The sequence below is a fragment of the Paramisgurnus dabryanus genome, chromosome 4 (genome assembly GCF_030506205.2).
Source record: "Paramisgurnus dabryanus chromosome 4, PD_genome_1.1, whole genome shotgun sequence".
Taxonomy (NCBI): Eukaryota; Metazoa; Chordata; class Actinopteri; order Cypriniformes; family Cobitidae; genus Paramisgurnus; species Paramisgurnus dabryanus.
In genome coordinates, this window is record NC_133340.1 from 29,020,016 (window position 1) to 29,040,387 (window position 20,372).

The window sequence follows — 20,372 nt, forward strand, 5'->3', positions numbered from 1 at the left end:
GGTGTTGGGGTTTATATCAATGTAAATGTTTAGATTATGAGCAGAATGCCTTACAGTCGTCGATAAATGGTTGTATTTGTGTAAAGTTTTTGCACTGTATGCGTTTTAAACTGCGTGGTTTATTGCTATGACTGTAAAGTGGTCGTTGTGTGCCCTCTTGCGTCAGATTTAGTGCAGTGCAGAGCCAAACAAAAATGTATTTTTTGGTTTTCATTTTTATTGCATTAGATGAAATAATAAAGCAAGTGGCATTCATTAAAAAAAGAATATAAAGTTTCAAGCAAGACATTTTACAAAAGTGTGTTGGTTAACTTTTATGACCATAGACGGTTTTTTCACTTTTTAATAGCCTGTAGAAACTTTTTTCACTACAAAGATACCATGATTGACATGCTTGTATTTTCATACTATGTGGTATTCTTATTATGTTACTCTAGCTTACTTAAGAAGTGAATAAATATGTATAGCTTGTAGGTCACTTTGGATTTAACCATCTGTGGATAAAACCATTGAAGATGTTTAGCTTGAAGTTATAGTCATAACATAACAAATGCTAAATAAGTTTCCAAATATTCATTTAAAATAAACATTGAAAGTTTTGTTCATTTCGTTGATTAAAATGAAAGAAAATGCACATAAAATAATTCAAAGGATGTATGAAATATGTGCACTGGTCTATAAACCGATCATCTTGAGCTGACCAAGTTTTCATTGAAGCGGATTTAAGAAGGCAGGCGAGTCATGTGGGGATCAGAATCTGAAATGTACCATAATCCTCCAGAGGAACGAAAGGGGGAAAGAGAAAAAGTCCTAGTTACCTCTGTGCACCAAAGGGACCGGACATACACCACAGAGCTTCAGTGAGCTAGTTATAGTCTTGCTGTACTTTAAACATCTCATTGTGTAATGGCCCAAGCCAAAACTGATAACATCGACATTTCTAACGGCACTGTTATTCATTGTCCTGTCGGCTTGGGAATGGAGATGGAAGATCGGAGGACTGTTGAGGAAGATGAGGAGGATGAGGTGGAACTAGCTGAAGAGGTGGATGAGAACATTCACATTGGGGGTGAAGATGGTGCAGTAGACAACGAAATGACCTCAATGGACATCACCGTCTATCAGACAGAGCAGAGAAATTATATCACGATAGACATGGAGGAGAAAACATCACAGCCTGGGCCAGAAAGTGAGGTTTCCCAAAGTGAAATAAAAGCTGGAGAGACAGAAAAGGATGGACATACAGAAATGGCGATTCCTGAACTACAGGTTGAAGTTGAATTGTCAACAACGACCGAATCGCAGCCTCACGCTAGCATTGAAGAGCTCGAGGATGCTCTCAAAGATGATCAGGATGAGATGGAAACACATGAAGAAAATGAGATCCAACCTGAGCTTTTCTTCTTGGAGGTACATGAAGATCTGAAATCTGTGTCCAGTGATGATGAAACACATCTAGAGGAACACAAAGAAGAGGAGGAGGAGCCACAAGAAGAAGAAGAAGCACTGTTGGCATTAAGCAACAATGATGAGGGTGAGATAAACATAGAAGAAGTGGATGAAGATCCGGGGATTGATATTGAAGAAAACCTCGATGAAGACCAAGAACCAGCCACAAAAGAAATGCAATGTGATAATGTCACTGAAGGACAGGCTATGAATGAAGCGCTTTTAAAAGAGACCTACAAAGCAACTGGTGAGCCAAAACACAATGATGCCTTACAGATACAGAATAATGCGATTGAACCGTCTGTACTTTTCATCGATCAGACAGAAAATCAAAAGTTGGCAGAAAGCAAATGTGAAAGTGATGAATGTGTGCGACAGATGGTGGACGAGAACGGTTTAATGATGGACGAAAGTGAGACGGATCTACCGTTAGATGAGAACTGTGATACCCAACCAGCTATTGTCAGTGGATCTGAGGAGACCAGAGGAGATGATGAAGAAGACATTAAAAGCAGTCAGTGTGAGACTGAAGGGGTGGAGATTATAATAGAGCCTGGACAGGTCGAGAAGGAGGAGTCTGCTGCAGAAGAGGGAGGGAGTGAAGAGCCAGAACGGCCACAGGAAGTCCGAAGTGCAAATCCACCTGACGCTGTAGAAGAGGGGGGATGCAATGAACTAGAACAGCCAACCAGGGTTGACAATGACAAACAGGAGGTTGCAGAGGGAGGAAGCGCAGCAAAAGAACAGCCCAAGCATGTCGACGAACAGGTGTCAACTCATAGAGAGGAGGGGGTGGGACTTAGTAAAGAAAATCCAAACGCTGTCATCAAAGATGAGCCCAAGAAGAAAGCCAGAGAGGGGGGACGTAAAGTGACAATACCTGCCTGGTTAATGGCCAGCGATACCTTAGATGTCCAGGAGTCCTTCGACAGTCGTAGCAGAAACGTCAGTGGTGGTAGTAAAGGTGTGAAATTCAAAGCCCCTGAGGTCACCATGGAGGTCAATGGGATGTCACCATCTCTAGTCCAACGGGATGAAGAAAAGACCACGATGAAGATGAGCTCAAAGGAGGAAGATGTCTCCGATTCTGATCCCAATGATCTGAAGATCTCTCTATATGTGAAGGTATTATAAACTTGGATTTTATTCATTTAATAAAATCTTCTTACGATTAATAAATACAAAAAATGTACTCAGATCAGTTCAACCAGCTATTTATTCTGGCCAGGTGCACCAACATAGACATACTTAAAACTTAGCTTATACTAGTAGTAATCAGCAATGTGACTAAACTAGTTATCTCAGCTAGTCAGTAGAATGTCTGGGTTGGTTTGAATTATAAGCCATCTAAATAAGGCACAGAGAATCATGCTGTCATATAATTAAACTGAAGATTTTCTAGTGCACTTTAGGAAAGTGAGGATAGTGCATTACATTTTTTATCAGTATGTGTGGTTCAAACCCATGGCCTTTTGAGATGCTAATTCCACTGAGCAATATGGGAGCATTTTGTTCACTGTCACAAATGTTTCCTCTATAATTTTGTCAAAATTTGTTATGACTCCTTCTCAGTTTCAGTGTGATCTCAGATGTTTGGAAACCTTGGAGAGGTAGTCAGTCCATCACACCCCCTTAAACATACAGTACCAGTTAAACATTCATTCATTCTGTAATTGTTAAAATAGATCTTATTATGGCATTAAAACACTTAAAGTCAGTTAAAATGAGCTTTACTATACAGTATATGGAGACAAACCAAAGGAGCACAATATAATGCCTCATAGCTTCATGGTGCTACACATTTAACATAAACATGTACTGTATGTAAATGCAGGATAATTACTTAAAGCTCCACTGTGTAAGATCTACTCCCATCTAGCGGTGAAAGTCTATATGACAAGCAACTGAATAATACTTTCTAGCCCCCCCCATTCGGAACGCGTTTTAACTCGTACGGTGGCCCGGCCGTGTCATGCCAAGGTTAACATGGCTTCCAGTAGCTACAAAGAAAAAGCAATGAGAAAAAAATGAACAATTTGCAATGTCCTTTGCCTGTGATCCATCAAAGCACACCGATTTATGTTTAACATGAAAAAAGTCTGATTGTCATGATATGTCCGCTTAAAATCACATACAAAAAGCAACCATGACGGGTTTAAATGGACGCGAATTAATATTATGTCAAAGTACAATGCTTATGTTTTAAGTAAACGTTACATGTCCGTGTATATGTAAGAGCTTTCTCTCATATTGGTGAAAAAAGATCACGCAACTTTCACACGCTTGTAAAATGAAACGAAAGACGCGCAGATCAGACGCTTTTATCAGAGTATTATGTCAGACATTATGTCAGAGTACAATGCTTATGTTTTAAGTAAACGTTACATGTCCGTGTATATGTAAGAGCTTTCTCTCATATTGGTGAAAAAAGATCGCGCAACTTTCACACGCTTGTAAAATGAAACGAAAGACGCGCAGATCAGACGCTTTTATCAATGAAAGGCTAAAAATAGCGCTGTCACCGTGTGTTTGTGCTAGAGGTCAGAAAAGATGAAAAACATTTATCTCAGTACCTCAGATTACATAAATGGGCGGAGAGACGGCGTGTGTCTGTTCGGACACATTAAACCACATGCATGTTTACACTAACAAGTGTTATGCATAATCATGCTAAAGTTAGCCAAGGAACTATAAAACTTCAAGTTTACAACATGGACTGTATAGATGTAAACGAATATGCTGAATTACCTGTGGAGAATATAGAAAGTGCAACTTCAGTGTCCCTTGAGCCCCCTCTTGGAAAACTAACTCCAATAGTGACTTTGGTCTTGATGTTTTTCCTGTCGCGTTGTCGTTTAAAATCCCCGTTTCGCTTCCTTGGCGATTTGTTTTAATGTCCTCGAGAATATGTCTTCAACAGGCTTTCAAATCAAAGCATTAGATCGCAGGTTCATCACGGTGTGCGGTTGTTGTAAAATCCGAAGGATTCAGCTACGCAGGTCACAGGCTGGATACGATACGTCATCAAGCCTGGTTTATTTAAATCAACTGAGCATTACATTCGCAAGTCATACGCATATTACATCAATTTACAATTAACTAAAAATAATTGTCAGCTTTATAATTGTTAATATTCTGAAATAAGACTGTCTTGATGACGTATACCGCCTACACATGCAACCTCCGGAGGCTTCAGCTATCGGCCAGCATGAGTGTAGAGTGAAAGCGCGAAAGGCGGAGCTTGAATTTCAGGAATGTCCCTCGTCGGCGAATGTATTTCAAAGATGGAGGCACAACATGGATTCAGCCAGAGAGCGCTTCGACGGTATGCATTTTAAATAGCAGATTCTACACTTACGAGAATACTTTCATTAGTGGGTGGGAAGTAATTACACATGAATGAGCACATACTTTTGAAAGAAAACATGGGTTTTTGTTAAGAATTAACTCAATAAAGTACACAGTAGAGCTTTAAATATGAATGTCAGTTTTTTCACCAGTACTCATGTGAGATTAGACAACTGTTGATATATCACCCTGAGACCGACTGATTTAAAAACCTTTGCAATAATGGTTCAGAAAGTGAAGTTAGTTCACCCTTGATATTTTCTTACGTATGCAAATCTTTAAGAACATTTCTACATTTGAGAAATCTCTGTATATATAGGGGTGAGCTCAGCACATACTAACACAGGGTTAATTGTAACACAGCTACTTTATAATATAAATATATTATATATTATACTATATATTACATCTAAACATCTGTTTCTCTTACTGTCAGAAGATCTTTTGTGAATTTGTTAAAGTTTTAATGTGTTTTCATTAAGATATCGAACAAAAAGTGTTTTAGAGGCATGAAAATAAATTTCTTTATCTTAAGATTTTTTGGTCACACTTTATTTTACAGTATCACTGTTACAGTGTAATTATACATTTAAGTACTAAGTAATAATCATTAACAACATGTACTTACTATAGGGTTGGGGTTAGGATTATGGTTTGGTTAGGTTTAGTTGCATGTAACTATGCATAATTAACTGTTATTACTATAATAATTACATGTAACATGTGTAACAAAGACACCGTAAAATAAAGTGTTACCGATTTTTTTTATTTTTGAGTTGGGTGTGTAAGTCACCAAATCCAACCTTATATTATTATTTTAATCAATGTCTTGTTACCTAAAACTACCAAACCCCTAAGGTGACATTGGAGTAAAAAAATATAAAGTTTAGTTTCATGTGCTCACGCGAAACTTTCATGTGAAGAATTTTTGTAAGTTTAGTTTCCCGTGCTCATGTGAAACTTTCACGCGCGCACGCGATAGTTTCACGTGAGCACGCAAAACTTTATTTGATTTTTGCTTCATGTCCCCTTAGGGGCTCCGTATAAAGCTTAAATTTTTTTTGAAACATTTCAGCAACTCCTAGTAACTGATAGCTGGGATTGAAAACATTTTTACACAGCGGGGTTAGTTGTAACAGCGTTACAATGAAGCCTTAGGTATACAATTATAATGAAATGAAAACAATGTAAATACTATTCATCAAAATTATAAATGTTAATACAATATCAGGGGAAATAACTCACAATTATGATTTTTTTTGTCTTACTTGTGGAGTCCTTTAAAAAAATCAATTATGCATTGCTGCATAATAAACGGATGGTTAGATGAAGGATCATGGATGATGGATGAATTTGTGGATATCTATTAATTATAGGCAGATATATAAACACTATCCACCTTTAGTATATAGACAGAATTTGATTGAATTATTTTTGTTATAATGAACCCCACCTATGGGATCACTTTCGGTGTAATTGTACAATAACGGTAGGTCCCACAAACAAACTTTAAGTATTCATTTGTAGCAGGGATGTGTGTGTTGATTGTGTAAAAAAAAGATTAATCTAACTTAAATATTTTTGGAATAATAGGGCCAAAGCCAAAAAGCATTGTGCCCCACTCTCCCCTATATGTATTAAATTGGATTTGTATTGATGCAATTGATCAACAGTATTATAGTAAGAATAGTTTTTTTTTAGCTTTGTGAGGTTTTGAGTAAACTGTGACATCTGGGACAAAGTGCAGGAAGCCAAATTCTTGTTTTATGAATGCGGCGCAGCGGGACATTAATCCGGGGGAAAATGCCCTTAAATCCCACCCGTATGTTTCTGCGACTTTTATAACAATGACCGTTGTGTTGTGTGTTGTGTGCCTTGCAGCGGGTAACACACAACACGCCCACAATCCTTCTGTATGTTCAGCTCACAAATCACAAATGACAGCATCACACTATGGCAACTCATGATTGGTTTATTTTTGTTTACTACTGTAGTTTAACTTTGCTCACAGCAAACCTGTTGTTGATTTATTGTGTGTGTGTAAGTACGTGATTTGTGTGTATACTTCAGTATGTTTGATGATGAGTGCACCTCCTCATCCTCGTGTGTGTGCGTCCCAGTAGAAGTGTAGTGGGTTAATCTCCTCACATTCCTGTAAACTGTAATCTGATTAAGATGTTTGCTTGTCAGGGCTGTTACGGGAAAGATCTGAGATTTAAGCGAGGGCTGGATTTTGTGCACAGCCTGTGAAAAGCTCACATTCACAATGCTATAGGATGCTCTGGGTGGTTGCTAGGGTGTTGCGTGGCTTTTAGCACGATGCTAGTGTGTTTGATAACTAGAGTGTTGCCAGGTGGTAATTTACCGTCCCGAGGCAAAAGAACTCAGCCCAAGTGGTACAATCTGAATTAGATTAAGTAGCAATGTGCTTTATCATGAAATAGTATGTTTTATATAGTAGCATAATATAAATATATTTCGAACATATTGCATCCACCATGTTTTCATTTTCATGTGACCCATAGATATGAATAAAGGCTAGATGTCTCGCCCACGCTGCTGGACAATTGAGTGGAACATCCGCATTTGGCGGCCATTTTACCACAGGCAGCTCGCTCACTCGTAGCATTAAGTTTTAATGGTGCAAGTACTTTTAAATGACCATAACTTAACTTAATTTTCTACCAGTTTTCAAACGGTTTAGTTTGTTATAAACGTCCAACCGGACCGTTTGAAAATTGGTAGAAAATTGAGCAAGTTATGGGCATTTAAAAGTGCCTGCACCATTAAAACTCAATGATACGAATGAGTGAGCTGCCTGCAGTAAGATGGCCGCCAGGTGATGACTTAGAGACTCCGCCATAACACATCTAGCCTTTATACATATCTATGATGTGACCCGCATGTTTTTTGACCTATGATGTAATCACAACAAGCACAGGCATTATTTAATTATGTATTATTTAAGAAGTGAGGAATACATTTCTTGGTACCTTAATCACTTAAAGAGATGCTTGGTTCATAGATTTTCTGGTGGCTCCTCAGCTCATGTGAATAGTAAATTGTCCATGAATGAACAAAATCTAGCAGGAAATAGTAGTAGGTGTATTTTCGCACATTGTTTATACTATGAATGTTATTTGCCTTGTCTATTATATGTGACCCTATACCACAACATCAGTCATAAGTTGCACATGTATAGCAATAGCCAAAAAAAAAAAAAAATTGTTTGGGTCCCCCAAATCATTAGGATATATAGTAAAGTTTATTTTGCATGAAGATATTTTGTACATTTCCTATAGTTAATATATAAAAAATATTTTTATAATCAGTAATATGTTGCTAAGCACTTCATTTGGACAACTTTAAAAGTGATTTTCTCAATATTTAGATTTTAAATCTCAACCAAATATCGTCATATCTTAACAAACAATACGTAAAAATAGATGATGTATAAATCTCAATTTCCAAAAAATTACCCTGTTTTTTTTTTGGTCTAGGGTAACATGAATAATGCAGCGTTTATGTTCATTTGATATTTTGATAACAGCTCCAGGTCCCACCTCAATTTAAACATCAACGTTTAACAAGTACTACAAATGTTCACAAATAATCATCAAAATAGACATTTTCTAACCAGATTAAACTTTTTAATTTTACTGAATGATGCAGATTAATGTAGAGTCCAGTATGGAGTCACAGGTGTGTCTACATTATGGTTTCGTAAATTGACATACATGCAGTATTCTCGTGAACACACTCAGTCTGAGCAAAAGGATTCTGGTGGTTTTTTTGTTTTTTTAAGTGAGTTTCAGGTGTTACCAGCCTTCACTGGTTTGTGATTTACCTTCATGTCCTTATTGACCCACAGATCTTCACACAGAAAACATTGCATGCTTATCTTCAAGTAAGCAGACCTCACATTCACAATCTTTCTCAAAACCTCCAGACACCAGAAATATAACAACAGTAATAAATCCACACGCACACACACATGCACGCGCACACAAACCAGTGTGACGTCACATAGGCTACTGGTGCTGCTTATCACACCAGTGTGTATATAGAGTACATACAGGTATGGATGTGACAGTGAACATAGTAAACTCTATAAATGGTGAAATGGGAAAACTTGTGTCTGTTGACAATGCAGGTGATTCATTACGTTGAATTCTTTGTGATTTTCAGGATTCCCATCACCATAAACGAGATTCTTACAGATGATTATTGTACAAACTCTTTCATACCACACATCTTATGAACAACCTCTCTGTTACTGTGAGATATAACAATGAACAAATGTCTCAGTGTTTCGTTCTGCATTCTCCACCCTGACTCCCACACAACACGAATGTGAAATCACTCTTTAGTTTGCATGTTAACGTTACAGTTCCAGAGAAAATACTTTTGTTGAATCTTTGTATTAAAATGTAATAAAGTGTTGATACTACGATAAGCATTTCACGATGGCTTGGTTTGATGTAGCAGCAAAAAATATGGGATTTCCCACCATTGAACTCTTCGTGAAGGTGAGACAATATTTCAATGTTTCTTGTTACTGTAGATTAGAATAAAATGATATATAAATAAACAAAGAGAAAGATAATTTTATTTAGTGTCAACAAAAGTAAAACAAAAGGTTTTTGCGTCTTGAAACATTTAATATTTCACAGTCAAATTTATTGTCACTTGGTTGAGAAATGTGTTGGCAACGCAGAGGTCATGGGTTTGATCCCAAATATTGATAAATATAACTTAAATGCCTTGTACGATGCTTCAAAGCATGATTTAATATAAATGCATATGTTCTTTTGTGCCAAGCATATACACTGTAAAAAAAAGATTTGTTTGTTCTTCTTAAAAAGTAAGTGTGTGTGCTGCCTTAAAAATGAGTTAATTAAACTTAAAAATATTAGTTAACTCAAAAAAGTTGCAATGTGACTCAAAATTTTAAGGCAACACAAACACTTATTTTTATACTATATGAACCTGTATAAATGATGTGTCATATTTTGAGCCTAAACTATTGAAAGCAATACACTAAATGAAAACAATGTAATTTTTTATTGACATTGTCATCTCAGCACAGACATCATGTTCATAAAAGTCCTTTTATGTCGTGTTTTTGTTGTTGTACAGTTATTTGGGCTCTTAAAGCAGTTAGTTTTGTGTTTTATGATGAAGCACTGATGGTCTGATCTGTGTTGTGGTTGTTGTATTGATCTCATAGGCTGGCAGTGATGGTGAAAGCATTGGAAACTGTCCTTTCTCTCAACGAATCTTCATGATTCTCTGGCTGAAGGGCGTCATCTTCAACGTCACCACTGTTGATCTTAAAAGGTTAAGCACATTTATTATGATTTTTTATTAGAAGTGCAAAACATACAGCATACAACTAAACTGCACTGAAAAAATAATGATTCATTCAATTTACTCATTTTTTTTTTTTTAAGTAAGTGGTTGCAATCAATTTAATTAAGCTACATTTAAACAAAAGTTTTTTCTTTTGTTCTGTTTTTCTAATTTTTTTTGTTTAAATGTAGCTTAAATTAATTAATTGCGACCACTTACCTTAAAAAAAATTGTAGTAAAGTAAATTGAATAAATAATTTTTTTGTGTGAACACACAACAAAAATCAGAAAAAAAGATAATGATATTATTATAAAGTAATGATAATAAGCAAAAATTATAAACAAATAATAATAATAATATAGGTATTTAAGTAATAATATTATGTATCATAAAAATGACAAGAATAATAATTCTAAAGATTGTTAAAATAACAGGAATATTTTGTAATGACAGGATAATAATAAGAGTAATAATTACAATGCTAAAAGTAATGCTACATATGATGATAACAATAGTATTGCCCATAATAATAACTTAATATTAATAATAATAACAACAGTTACAATATTAAATTTTATATATATTAAAAGCTTGTGATGATAATAATATGCTGTGATGACGCAACAGTAAACTCCATAATAATAACGGTAATAATAATGATGATGATGTAATAACAATAGTAATAGTAATAATATTAACATTAATAATAATACTGATGATGTAATAACAATAGTAATAGTAATAATAAGAACATTTATAATAATAATGATAATGTAATAACAATAGTAATAACAATAATAACAACACTTATAATAACACATACCAAACACTGTTTCATTAAAACTATATAATTATGTAAATGAAGTATAGGAATATTCAATTCAATTTTATTTTTTATATAGCGCTTTTCACAATTGTTAATTGTTGCAAAGCAGCTTTACATGAGTAGATGTAGAGGAGAACATTGAAAATCAATACATAGTATAAGAAGTAGAATATAGCGGCTAAGGATAAAAAACCGTGTAAGCGAGCATATTAATAATGTAACGTATACAGTAAAGTGCTAAGTTAAGCCAAAGTTGGCTGACTCTCCCTGGGACTAAAAAACCCCCTAGGAGAAAACCCAATGGGAAAAAATCCTAGAAGGACAAAAAACCCTAGGGAGAAATTAACATTTATATTTATAATATATAGACACGGTAGGGATAGGAAGCGTGTAAGCGGATTAAACTGGTTCAGCCGGTGGCCGTTGAACTAACTGAATAAGCCACATCGTACATATCTTAATATGAATTACAATACAACCAACATCATAGACCGTAAGACTCAAATAAAACATCCTGTATGAATTTGATTATATGATGTGCTTCTTTAATGATTTATTTATACAGTCCTGTAGGGTTGTTTTATGATAAAAATCCAGTCAGAATATTTTTTATCTGATAAATCTGATTTTGTGTCTCATAGAAAACCAGCAGAACTGCAGGATCTCGCACCGGGCACCAATCCACCGTTCCTGACCTTCAATGGAGAAGTGCTGGTGGACGTCAACAAAATCGAGGAGTTTCTTGAGGACAAATTGGTTCCACCACGGTACTTCTTATATTCACTCATGACTTATTTACTTTGTTTTATTAAAGATTTCACATTTTAAAACCTTTTGTTTTTCTTTTGTTTTAAGATATCCAAAGTTGGCAGCAAAGAATCCAGAATCAAACACAGCAGGAATAGACATATTTGCCAAATTTTCTGCCTACATCAAAAACCCTCGTAAAGAAGCCAACGATGGTACTATTCATTTGGTTAATACTTAGATGTACAGCCATACATGCTTTCTGTGTCTTTTCTGACATTGATTGTATGTTTTCTGGTGTTTGGAGGTTTAGAGAAAGTTCTTGTGAAGTCACTAAAGAGACTGGATGAGTATTTACAGACTCCACTTCCAGATGAAATCGATGCCAATAGCACAGATGATTCTGGTACATCTACACGCAGTTTTCTGGATGGACCGGATCTCACGCTGGCCGACTGCAACCTGCTTCCCAAACTACACATCCTGAAGGTTGATATTCAGACAAACTCTCTGTTCAGTTGTTCTTTTATTGGTTAAAATATAATATTTTGAAAAATTAGTTTCATAAAAGCTCAGAAAGTATTTGGTATGTTCACCATTTGCTTTAATGATAGCAAGCTGTTGTGGACAAAACCTGATGATGTTTTAAAGATATTGTGTGCGATGAAGGATTCTTCATTTTACTGTTTGGTGTGATCTTTTGGACCTGTATTTTTGTAATTCTCTGTAATTTTTGTGTTGCATGTTTGTAATTATTTCATATTTGAAAGGTATTTGCATTTATTTTTATCAAAGTATTTTTGCTAGTTTGTCTGTTTGTGGAGGTTGTGTTGTAGATAAAGTGTTTATGTAATATTATTTGTTAAGCATACATCAGATAATAATATGACCTTTGTGTTGTTGTAGGTTGTTGCCAGGAAGTACAGAGGCTTTGAGATTCCTGCTGAGATGAGCGGCGTCTGGCGATATTTAAACACAGCTTACCAGAGAGAAGAGTTCATGAACACCTGTCCTGCTGACCGAGAGATTGAGTTCGCTTACCTGGATGTTGCCAAAAAAATCAAATAGATCAAAATCAAGTTGTTCGCTCTTTAACTACTGTGTGTGTGTGTGTGTGTGTGTGTGTGTGTGTGGGTGTGTGTGTGTGTGTGTGTGTGTGTGGGTGTGGGTGTGGGTGTGTGTGTGTGTGTGTGTGTGTGTGTGTGTGTGTGTGTGTGTGTGTGTGTGTGTGGGTGTGTGTGTGTGTGTGTGTGTGTGTGTGTGTGTGTGTGTGTGTGTGTGTGTGTGTGTGTGTGTGTGTGTGTGTGTGTGTGTGTGTGTGTGTGTGTGTGTGTGTGTGTGTGTGTGTGTGTGTGTGTGTGTGTGTGTGTGTGTGTGTGTGTGTGTGTGTGTGTGTGTGTGTGTGTGTGTGTGTGTGTGTGTGTGTGTGTGTGTGTGTGTGTGTGTGTGTGTGTGTGTGTGTGTGTGTGTGTGTGTGGATGTGTGTGTTTTATTTGCATTCCAGAAATATTCACATACTGAAATGCTCTTCCCAACAACTGAGTCATTTAGCTTTAGCATAGGTTAAAACGAATCATGAACAAAAGGCCATGAGTTAAAAATGTTGTATTTACATAACTGACCCAATAGCTTTATCATTTAGTTATTTAGCTTTAGCATTTGTTCAATCAAATCATTTAAAAGAACCATGAAAAAGAAACCACGAGTTAAAAATGTTGTGTGTGATCGTTGTATTTGCATTTCTAAAACATTCACATTTTTAAATGCTCTCCATGAGTCATGTAGCTTTAGCATTGGTTCAAACGAGTCATTTAAGAACCATGAAATGTTGTATGCTTGTGTGTGTGTACGTGGGTGTGTTGAAAGGACTTCATTATGTTAGTGAATTGGTTCATTCAGACAGTTTGTTCAAATGAACCAGTTTAATAACTGATTAATTGATTCATTTAGAAGTGTTCACAGAAGCTCTTGAATAATAATAATAATAATAAAGTTAACAATAATAATAAACGTATTATTCGTTTAATCATGCTGCCATTTTTAAATATTTACATGTTTAAATGCTCTCATTTAGCTTTAGGATCGGTTCAGACGAATCATTTAAAGAACCATTTGTACAAATTAGTTATTTTTTATGTTGTATGCTTGTGTGTACTTGTGTGTGTGTGTGTGTAGCCGTGCGCTCACTGGATGAGCTATATCTGAGATGTTTTCATTGATTGGTTGGTTGGATGATTTTTTTCTTTTATTTAATGGCAGGACCAGCAGTATGAGACCAAACACAGTAATTAAGTTTTGTTGCATGCTTCACTTTTGTTATATTTTAACACCGTAATATCTGTTATCATGGATGATATTAACATTTATAATGTTCACTATGGCCTTGACCAATGACTTTATCGCATCTTAATAATCTATAGATCTTAATAAACTTTATTCTTCATATATTTATTCTGTTTTCATCAGAATCACTCATTATGATTAAGTCAGGCCAGTTTATTTAAACATTTCTCTATATAAAAAAGAAAGTTATCTTACAGCATTGCAAATATGCTTAATTAATCTTTCCTTTATGTTAACCCACAGGTTCATTTTCGACAGATTGTAGTTGCTTTGTAATCGGTCTGCTTTCATTTATATTTTGATTGTGTTTATTTGTGCACGTGTTATTTATGCAACTCTGTAACCTTGAATGAACGCCTTATGATCCTCTGATTCAGTGACTTGAATTAAACTTAGCAGAAAATGTCATTAAGTCTTCACGCTTTGTCCTTTCTCATTTCCATCATGACTGAGGATTGATCTGTCACATAACCAAAAACGAAACACAAAGCACAAAATTAAACCTCAATGATGCAAGCAAAGCTTTTCCTCACTTCTTCAAGTTTCATGTAGTTTTTTGGTGGATCTTATTAAATGTTCACCAAGGCGACAGCATTAAGAGTCCTCTGAGCCATCAAATCAACAGCTTTTCGACTCAATTCCCTCGTCTTCATCACCATAACTACAGGGTATTGAGAACTTGTGCAAACATTTCATGTAAAAGAGCAGAGGCTTTATGCACAGCATGTGAACGTACACCAATGTGTTGCAATGATCACCGAGAGAGATGGCTGTAGAAAAATAAAAGTTCTCTTTATTATCGTGGTATTTTTGCATGCTTTGTCATTTTATTGGCGCTTGCAACAACGTTGTGATGTGAATCAAAAGTTAACAAGATTTCGTGCACAAAATGAAGAGTACACACGTCAGAGAAAGCTCAGAGGTGTCAGTCGTGTTATGGACGGTCCATTGAGAGGATTGTAAGCGTCTATGGTCGGCTTGGTGGAATGAGTTCATCATCTAAGCGAAGTAGTCGTTTTCAATGTTTCAGTTTTGTGAGCAATATTTCCAGAAACACACTGTTTTTGGAAAGAGAAAAGCAGCTGTTAGTCTTCAGGTGTTACTGTAATATTACAGTACAGTAATGTATGTGATTTATACTGTACCTCTTTTGTTAGGTTTCTTCGGGCCTGACTGAAGGGACTTTTTATATGCTTTTCCGTTATGTTTAAGATCCGTATGATCCGTGCTGGCCTTCACTGAAGTCACACCGCTCATCACAGTGGTCGCTGTGGTCGATTTGAGATTTCCATCGGTCACTACCTGCAAAAAAAATTCTGGTTATAAAACATGCACTTTAAATGTTTGCAATGCAAATTCTGATCATTTAAAACATACCGTTTTGTTCTTCTTCCCGGGATTTCGACCGTTGCCGTTTCCTGTGATTAAAAAGACAGGAGGTAAAAAACACTAAGTGAAATCTATAATACCAGAAAAATTATTTAATAAAAAATATACTAAGTAACTATATCAGTATGTGTGTTTCCTCAGCTTTAAGCCCATGATCTTTTGTGCTGGTTACCTCTGGTTGTGAAGGTGATTCGATGGCTCAGCGTGTTGTTCATTAACTTTTGAAACTCTTCAAGTGCACTCAACATCTTCACAAGCTCCTCTCGAGTACCAGGACCAGCCGAGACTCGATCCAGCTTGGTCACTGTTGAATCCATCACTTTTGACAGTCTGAACAGGCCGGTCTGTTCTGCTTGCTGTCGGGAACGCGGAGAGGCGCCGTCGGATGCTGGAGGAATCTCCTCTTGTCCGTTAGTATGACTCATTTTTAATGGGTTATTGATACCAGTGCCTAACGCTTGATCTCTGACATTTGGGCTACTAGTTGCTAAGTCAAAAACTCCTATAGCTTCAATCTCTCCATCAGGAAACGTCGTCATCGATCCGGTCCTCAGTAGTTTATCAAGAACCTTTGTCGCTTGTGCTTTATTATCTGCTTCATCCGTGACAGTTTTCCAAAGATCTGGAGGTTTTTTATTGTCTGTGAAGAAAAGGAAAATTTACATATGAATCAATTAACCACCAATTTAAGGAATTTATTGGTGCACAATGGAATGCAATGCATTTGGTTTCTGCAAACCCCAAGCTGTTTGCATGTCTCTAAAGATCCAGTTTATGGTTTGTAGCAGAATGATGCATTTCCTCTCTTGTCTAAAAGGTTTTGGTCTGCGGTTCTGTTGACACAGAATTGTTCCCAGGCCCATAGAAACAAGTCAGTGCAGATGGCAATGCAGTGAAAGGAGTCATTCTCGACTTCAAATATCACTTTAAAGGGCTACTTCTCTTGGCTTGGTCAAATATACATGACATAACAGATGATATATGAAACTTTATAACCCTTTTCATCATCATTCTGATCTCAACAGTGACAAATTACTCATGTACAAATCCATGAGGATCCACGTCAGGATTGTTGTGAGAAGTTTCGGGGATGACAGAGAGTTGCCGGGACTACCATGATATGACGTCACAGGAGAATGAAATCGGGGGGATTTTTGAAAATAGTTAAAAGACACATAACCTTTAAAAAATTAAACGATAAAAATAATTTCCAACACTGATTATAAAAGCATTCATGTAAGTGGGTCACACAGTTCAAGAGCTTCTTTAACCTCAGTATGACCTTTGAGACTTAATGGCCTAAATTAAATCATTATGTAGGTCCACTGGAAATCACAAAGACAATTTTAGTATCAAGTCAAGAAGCTAAGTGTGTGATGACAAATTTAAAGTCTGCACACAGTGAAGCACAAGACCAACAGAAGATCACAAGTGTCTGGCGCCGGTGGTCTCATCATCTCAATCTTCAGCCCTCTTTAAGTCTGTCGGCTTGACCAAACCCCAGAGTAAAGACAAATTAACAATTAAGATATCGCAGTGGTTTCTCCGTGACAAAAAATAGATTAAAAACAAAGCTTCTACATGTAAAGGGATTGTTCACCTAAAATTTACTTTCATATTGATCCAATTTCTTTTGTTCTCCTAAATAGATCAGGAGCACCATTCACTTCCATTGTAGTTTTTTCCTACTATGGAAGTAAATGGTGCCCCAGGTCTTCTTGGATACAAACATTCTTAAAAATATCTTTCTTTGTATCCAAAAGTCAATTAAATGTATTATTATTATTTTAAGTGTTGAATAACTTAAGTATGAGTAAATTATGACAGAATTGCATTTTTGGGTGAACTGTCCCTTTAACACAATCTGTCTGCAAGAATTATGCTCTAATCTATGATATTCATGTTATATTTATAACATCCAAACAATAAATATCCTTTTCTGCACCCCCACCTCTTTCTTGCATAGACTACAGTCATTCATATACTGTAGAATATATAATATAATAGTGCTAAAGCCATGCAACACATTTAACTTTGTACAAAATAACATTAGTTTTCGGTCACACTTAAGATCTCCAGGTGGATTGTGGGATTGATGGCAGTGGCATTGATGGATTTCTTCAGCATCAGCTAAACTTTCGCTCTAGAAATCACAGGTGTGGTGTGAGTGTGTGACAATGTACAGCAAATCCAGTTATTTATTAATTTCCGCAACACTAATGCATCTATTATATTATATATTAGGACCACTAACATGATGCTGTATGTACACTAAAGGATGCAGATGTTATTTCTACTGTAGGCCAGTTCATTTGTTACTGTTTTCATTTCTTACAAAACATCTTTAAACAAATGAAGTATTAATATCTTGATTTACAAAAGAAAAAAAAACGCAGGAAAAAATGCATGGAAAACAACTTTTAAACTCTTCATGTGCACTCAGCATCTTCATACAAAGTATCTGAATCATCTGTGATATGTTCAATTTGAAATGTGTCTCCTGTTGGTGTCTTGGCAACATGAGATTCAGTAAATCCTAAATTAAGGTCAAGAGATAACCATCCAACAAGTCTGACTACCAGGTTCTTATTTAATCCTATGTCATTTCTACAGTGCTTCTGCTTCTTTCAAAGCTGCATAATTGTTTGATATGATAAAGTATGGATGTTTAATAAAGAGAGCTGATGTTTATGTGTCTTACCTCCATCACTTTGTTCTTCAAAAACTTTTGGTTCTTCAGTCACCAACGGTGCAGCGTCCAAGCCCGGTGCGAGAGTTAACAGAGCAACTGTAGTCAATAGTTTCAACATGTCCACCTTATTCATCTTAAAGGTGTGACGGTCTGGCTATGTTTAGCAGTTAAATCAATGCAAGTTCTTCGTCTAGTGATGCTTAAAGCGAGCTTCTTGATATAAGTAATTGTCTCTCGTGGTCCAGGCAAATACACCTGCAGAATGTCTACACCGATGCGCCTCTTGGATGAGAAGGCTTGTCAAGTGTATTGTACTTTACGTGCTGTCACACGTCCTCTATCATCACATCAGATCTACCGGGCCTTTTAAACCCATCTCGACCCGAACGTACGGAGGACACCCACATTAACATCGTCCAATCAGGTTAGACATCCCTGTCCATGCGTTGCGTGACATTTGGGTCTGTGTTTGGTGTCGGGGTCCTCCATTGTGAAGATGGCAGCAGGCGCTGGGCTCTTCTGCGTCAGAGGCCCTTTTTACTTCGGCTCCTGTGCAAACACATTAAGAAGGGCCTTATCGCTGCTTACACAGCAGCGCACCCGACGACTCCGTCCGCTCCTCCACTGGGTCAAAAGGGCCGTCCCGAGTCTGGACGACGTTTGATGTGCGTGCCAATGCAAATAGACTTCATGCATATGAGAAGAAATTAGCATGAGCAAAAGTACAGCAAATACTCAAATTAAAAATAGGTTCACAAATATATGTTATTAAAAATGTATTTGATTTTTCTGTGCACTCAAAAAATATTCACTAACCCAACTGTTGGTTTAAATATCTGTATTTGACCCAACCACAGAAAAAATGTATTAAATGCAATAGTGATTTGTTATTTATTATTTATAGTGTGGATATGCATGCTGCTTTTTTATTCAAAGATTTGTTCATATTCTGAAAAAGTGCAAGCATACGATGAATATTTAAGGTCATGGGTTTGTTCAAATTGAAAACCCTAAGTATTAAGCAATAGGAATAATGATGCTGGTCAAACAAAGCCAAAGACTTCAGGAGACTTTAGGAGTCACTGTAAAGAACGATGTGTAATTCATTGTGGTACGTTTGCTAAGCCTTGAGACGTTTGTGTGTGTTTCTGTTTGCCCTGCTCTGTGATGTCAGGAGAGAAGGACGAGGAATGCGTTCAGATGAGACAACACGACCCATGGAGGAATGAAGCACATGAGGTTGAATGAAGGTTGCTGGGAAGGCAGAACCTGACCTGAGAATATTCAGTAATTCATTACCCTTTTGGGTTTCACCATCTTTGTGATGATGCTTTAAACCTCGTGTCCTGTCACAAGTTCAGAGAGGAAAGAATTAATACTCGCTCTAAAGTAAACGTAGCCTTTAAGAAGCCTTTTGCTTGTTTGTTTGTTGGGTCAAGACTAAGAGTGGGGTCGAACCCAAACTCTCACACAGTTATGTTCTTAGACATAAAGAACATGTGATTGCCGCATTCATATTATGAGCATTAAAGGGCAGCTATTATGCAAAATCTACTTTTACAAGGTGTTTGGACATAATGTGTGTTGTGAACACAACCACCCTACGATGAAAAAATCCACCCATTCCTTGTTTTTAATCCCCATTAAACCAAAGCAGACTGTTTTTATTCTCTTGTCAATGTGAGGTCACGTTGATAAAGCCCCGCCCCTAACAGTCCTGCATAACCTTTTAAGTTGTACTCTGTCCATACTATTGTCTTAGACTGTATTAATCAAATCTATTTTTACTGAAAGTGCTCACTGTCTGTTGATAAGGAAGTAAATTCCCAAAAGGGGAATTTTTGGACATGCTATACATAATTATCAGTCATGTGACCGACTTATACATCATTCCAGTTGCCTGCCACCATCTTGAGTACCTACCGAGTACTGTCTATAGCTAGCTTGCTACGATTTACAGCATATTTTCTAAAACACTCTCAACACAAAAAAGTCATCTGCAGTCGATGATCCACAAATGTGATTATATCTAACCCCTGGAGAGGTTTCTCAGCAGCTCTGTGAGAGGCTAGCCGGCCCGCTACCTAAACAAAACGGGTGCGCAGAATGTGCACGCATGTCTCTGCATGTGTAAGCGCAGATTTGCGCAGAAGTACATTTTACTCACTAAGTTGAATCCTTGTAATCGTTTCCAGATTGGTTGCTACTCCCATCAATCAAAACTT

The 20,372-nt window shown here is 36.6% G+C and overlaps 2 protein-coding genes across 3 annotated transcripts; one reads left to right on the plus strand and one right to left on the minus strand.

Moving 5' to 3' along the window:
* The first annotated feature begins 820 nt into the window (after positions 1-820).
* On the plus strand, positions 821-14,474 carry LOC135735643 (chloride intracellular channel protein 4). 2 transcript variants are annotated; one of them, XM_065254110.2, is made up of 6 exons: positions 821-2,574; positions 10,028-10,137; positions 11,618-11,743; positions 11,832-11,938; positions 12,031-12,212; positions 12,630-14,474. In XM_065254110.2, exons 1-6 carry the CDS (start codon positions 907-909, stop codon positions 12,789-12,791), a joined length of 2,355 nt encoding a protein of 784 aa, XP_065110182.1. In that variant the 5' UTR covers positions 821-906; the 3' UTR covers positions 12,792-14,474. The 2 variants fall into 2 exon arrangements, with proteins under 2 accessions (XP_065110182.1, XP_065110183.1); XM_065254111.2 differs by lacking the exon at positions 821-2,574 and adding an exon at positions 9,145-9,326.
* Positions 14,475-14,837: 363 nt separating this feature from the next.
* On the minus strand, positions 14,838-18,501 carry urp2 (urotensin II-related peptide). Its single transcript, XM_065254112.2, has 5 exons — positions 18,157-18,501; positions 15,628-16,095; positions 15,444-15,484; positions 15,212-15,368; positions 14,838-15,124 (listed from the first exon to the last, which is right to left on the minus strand). The coding sequence occupies exons 1-5, from the start codon at positions 18,278-18,280 to the stop codon at positions 15,093-15,095; spliced, it is 822 nt and encodes a 273-aa protein (XP_065110184.1). The 5' UTR covers positions 18,281-18,501; the 3' UTR covers positions 14,838-15,092.
* Positions 18,502-20,372: the final 1,871 nt, after the last annotated feature.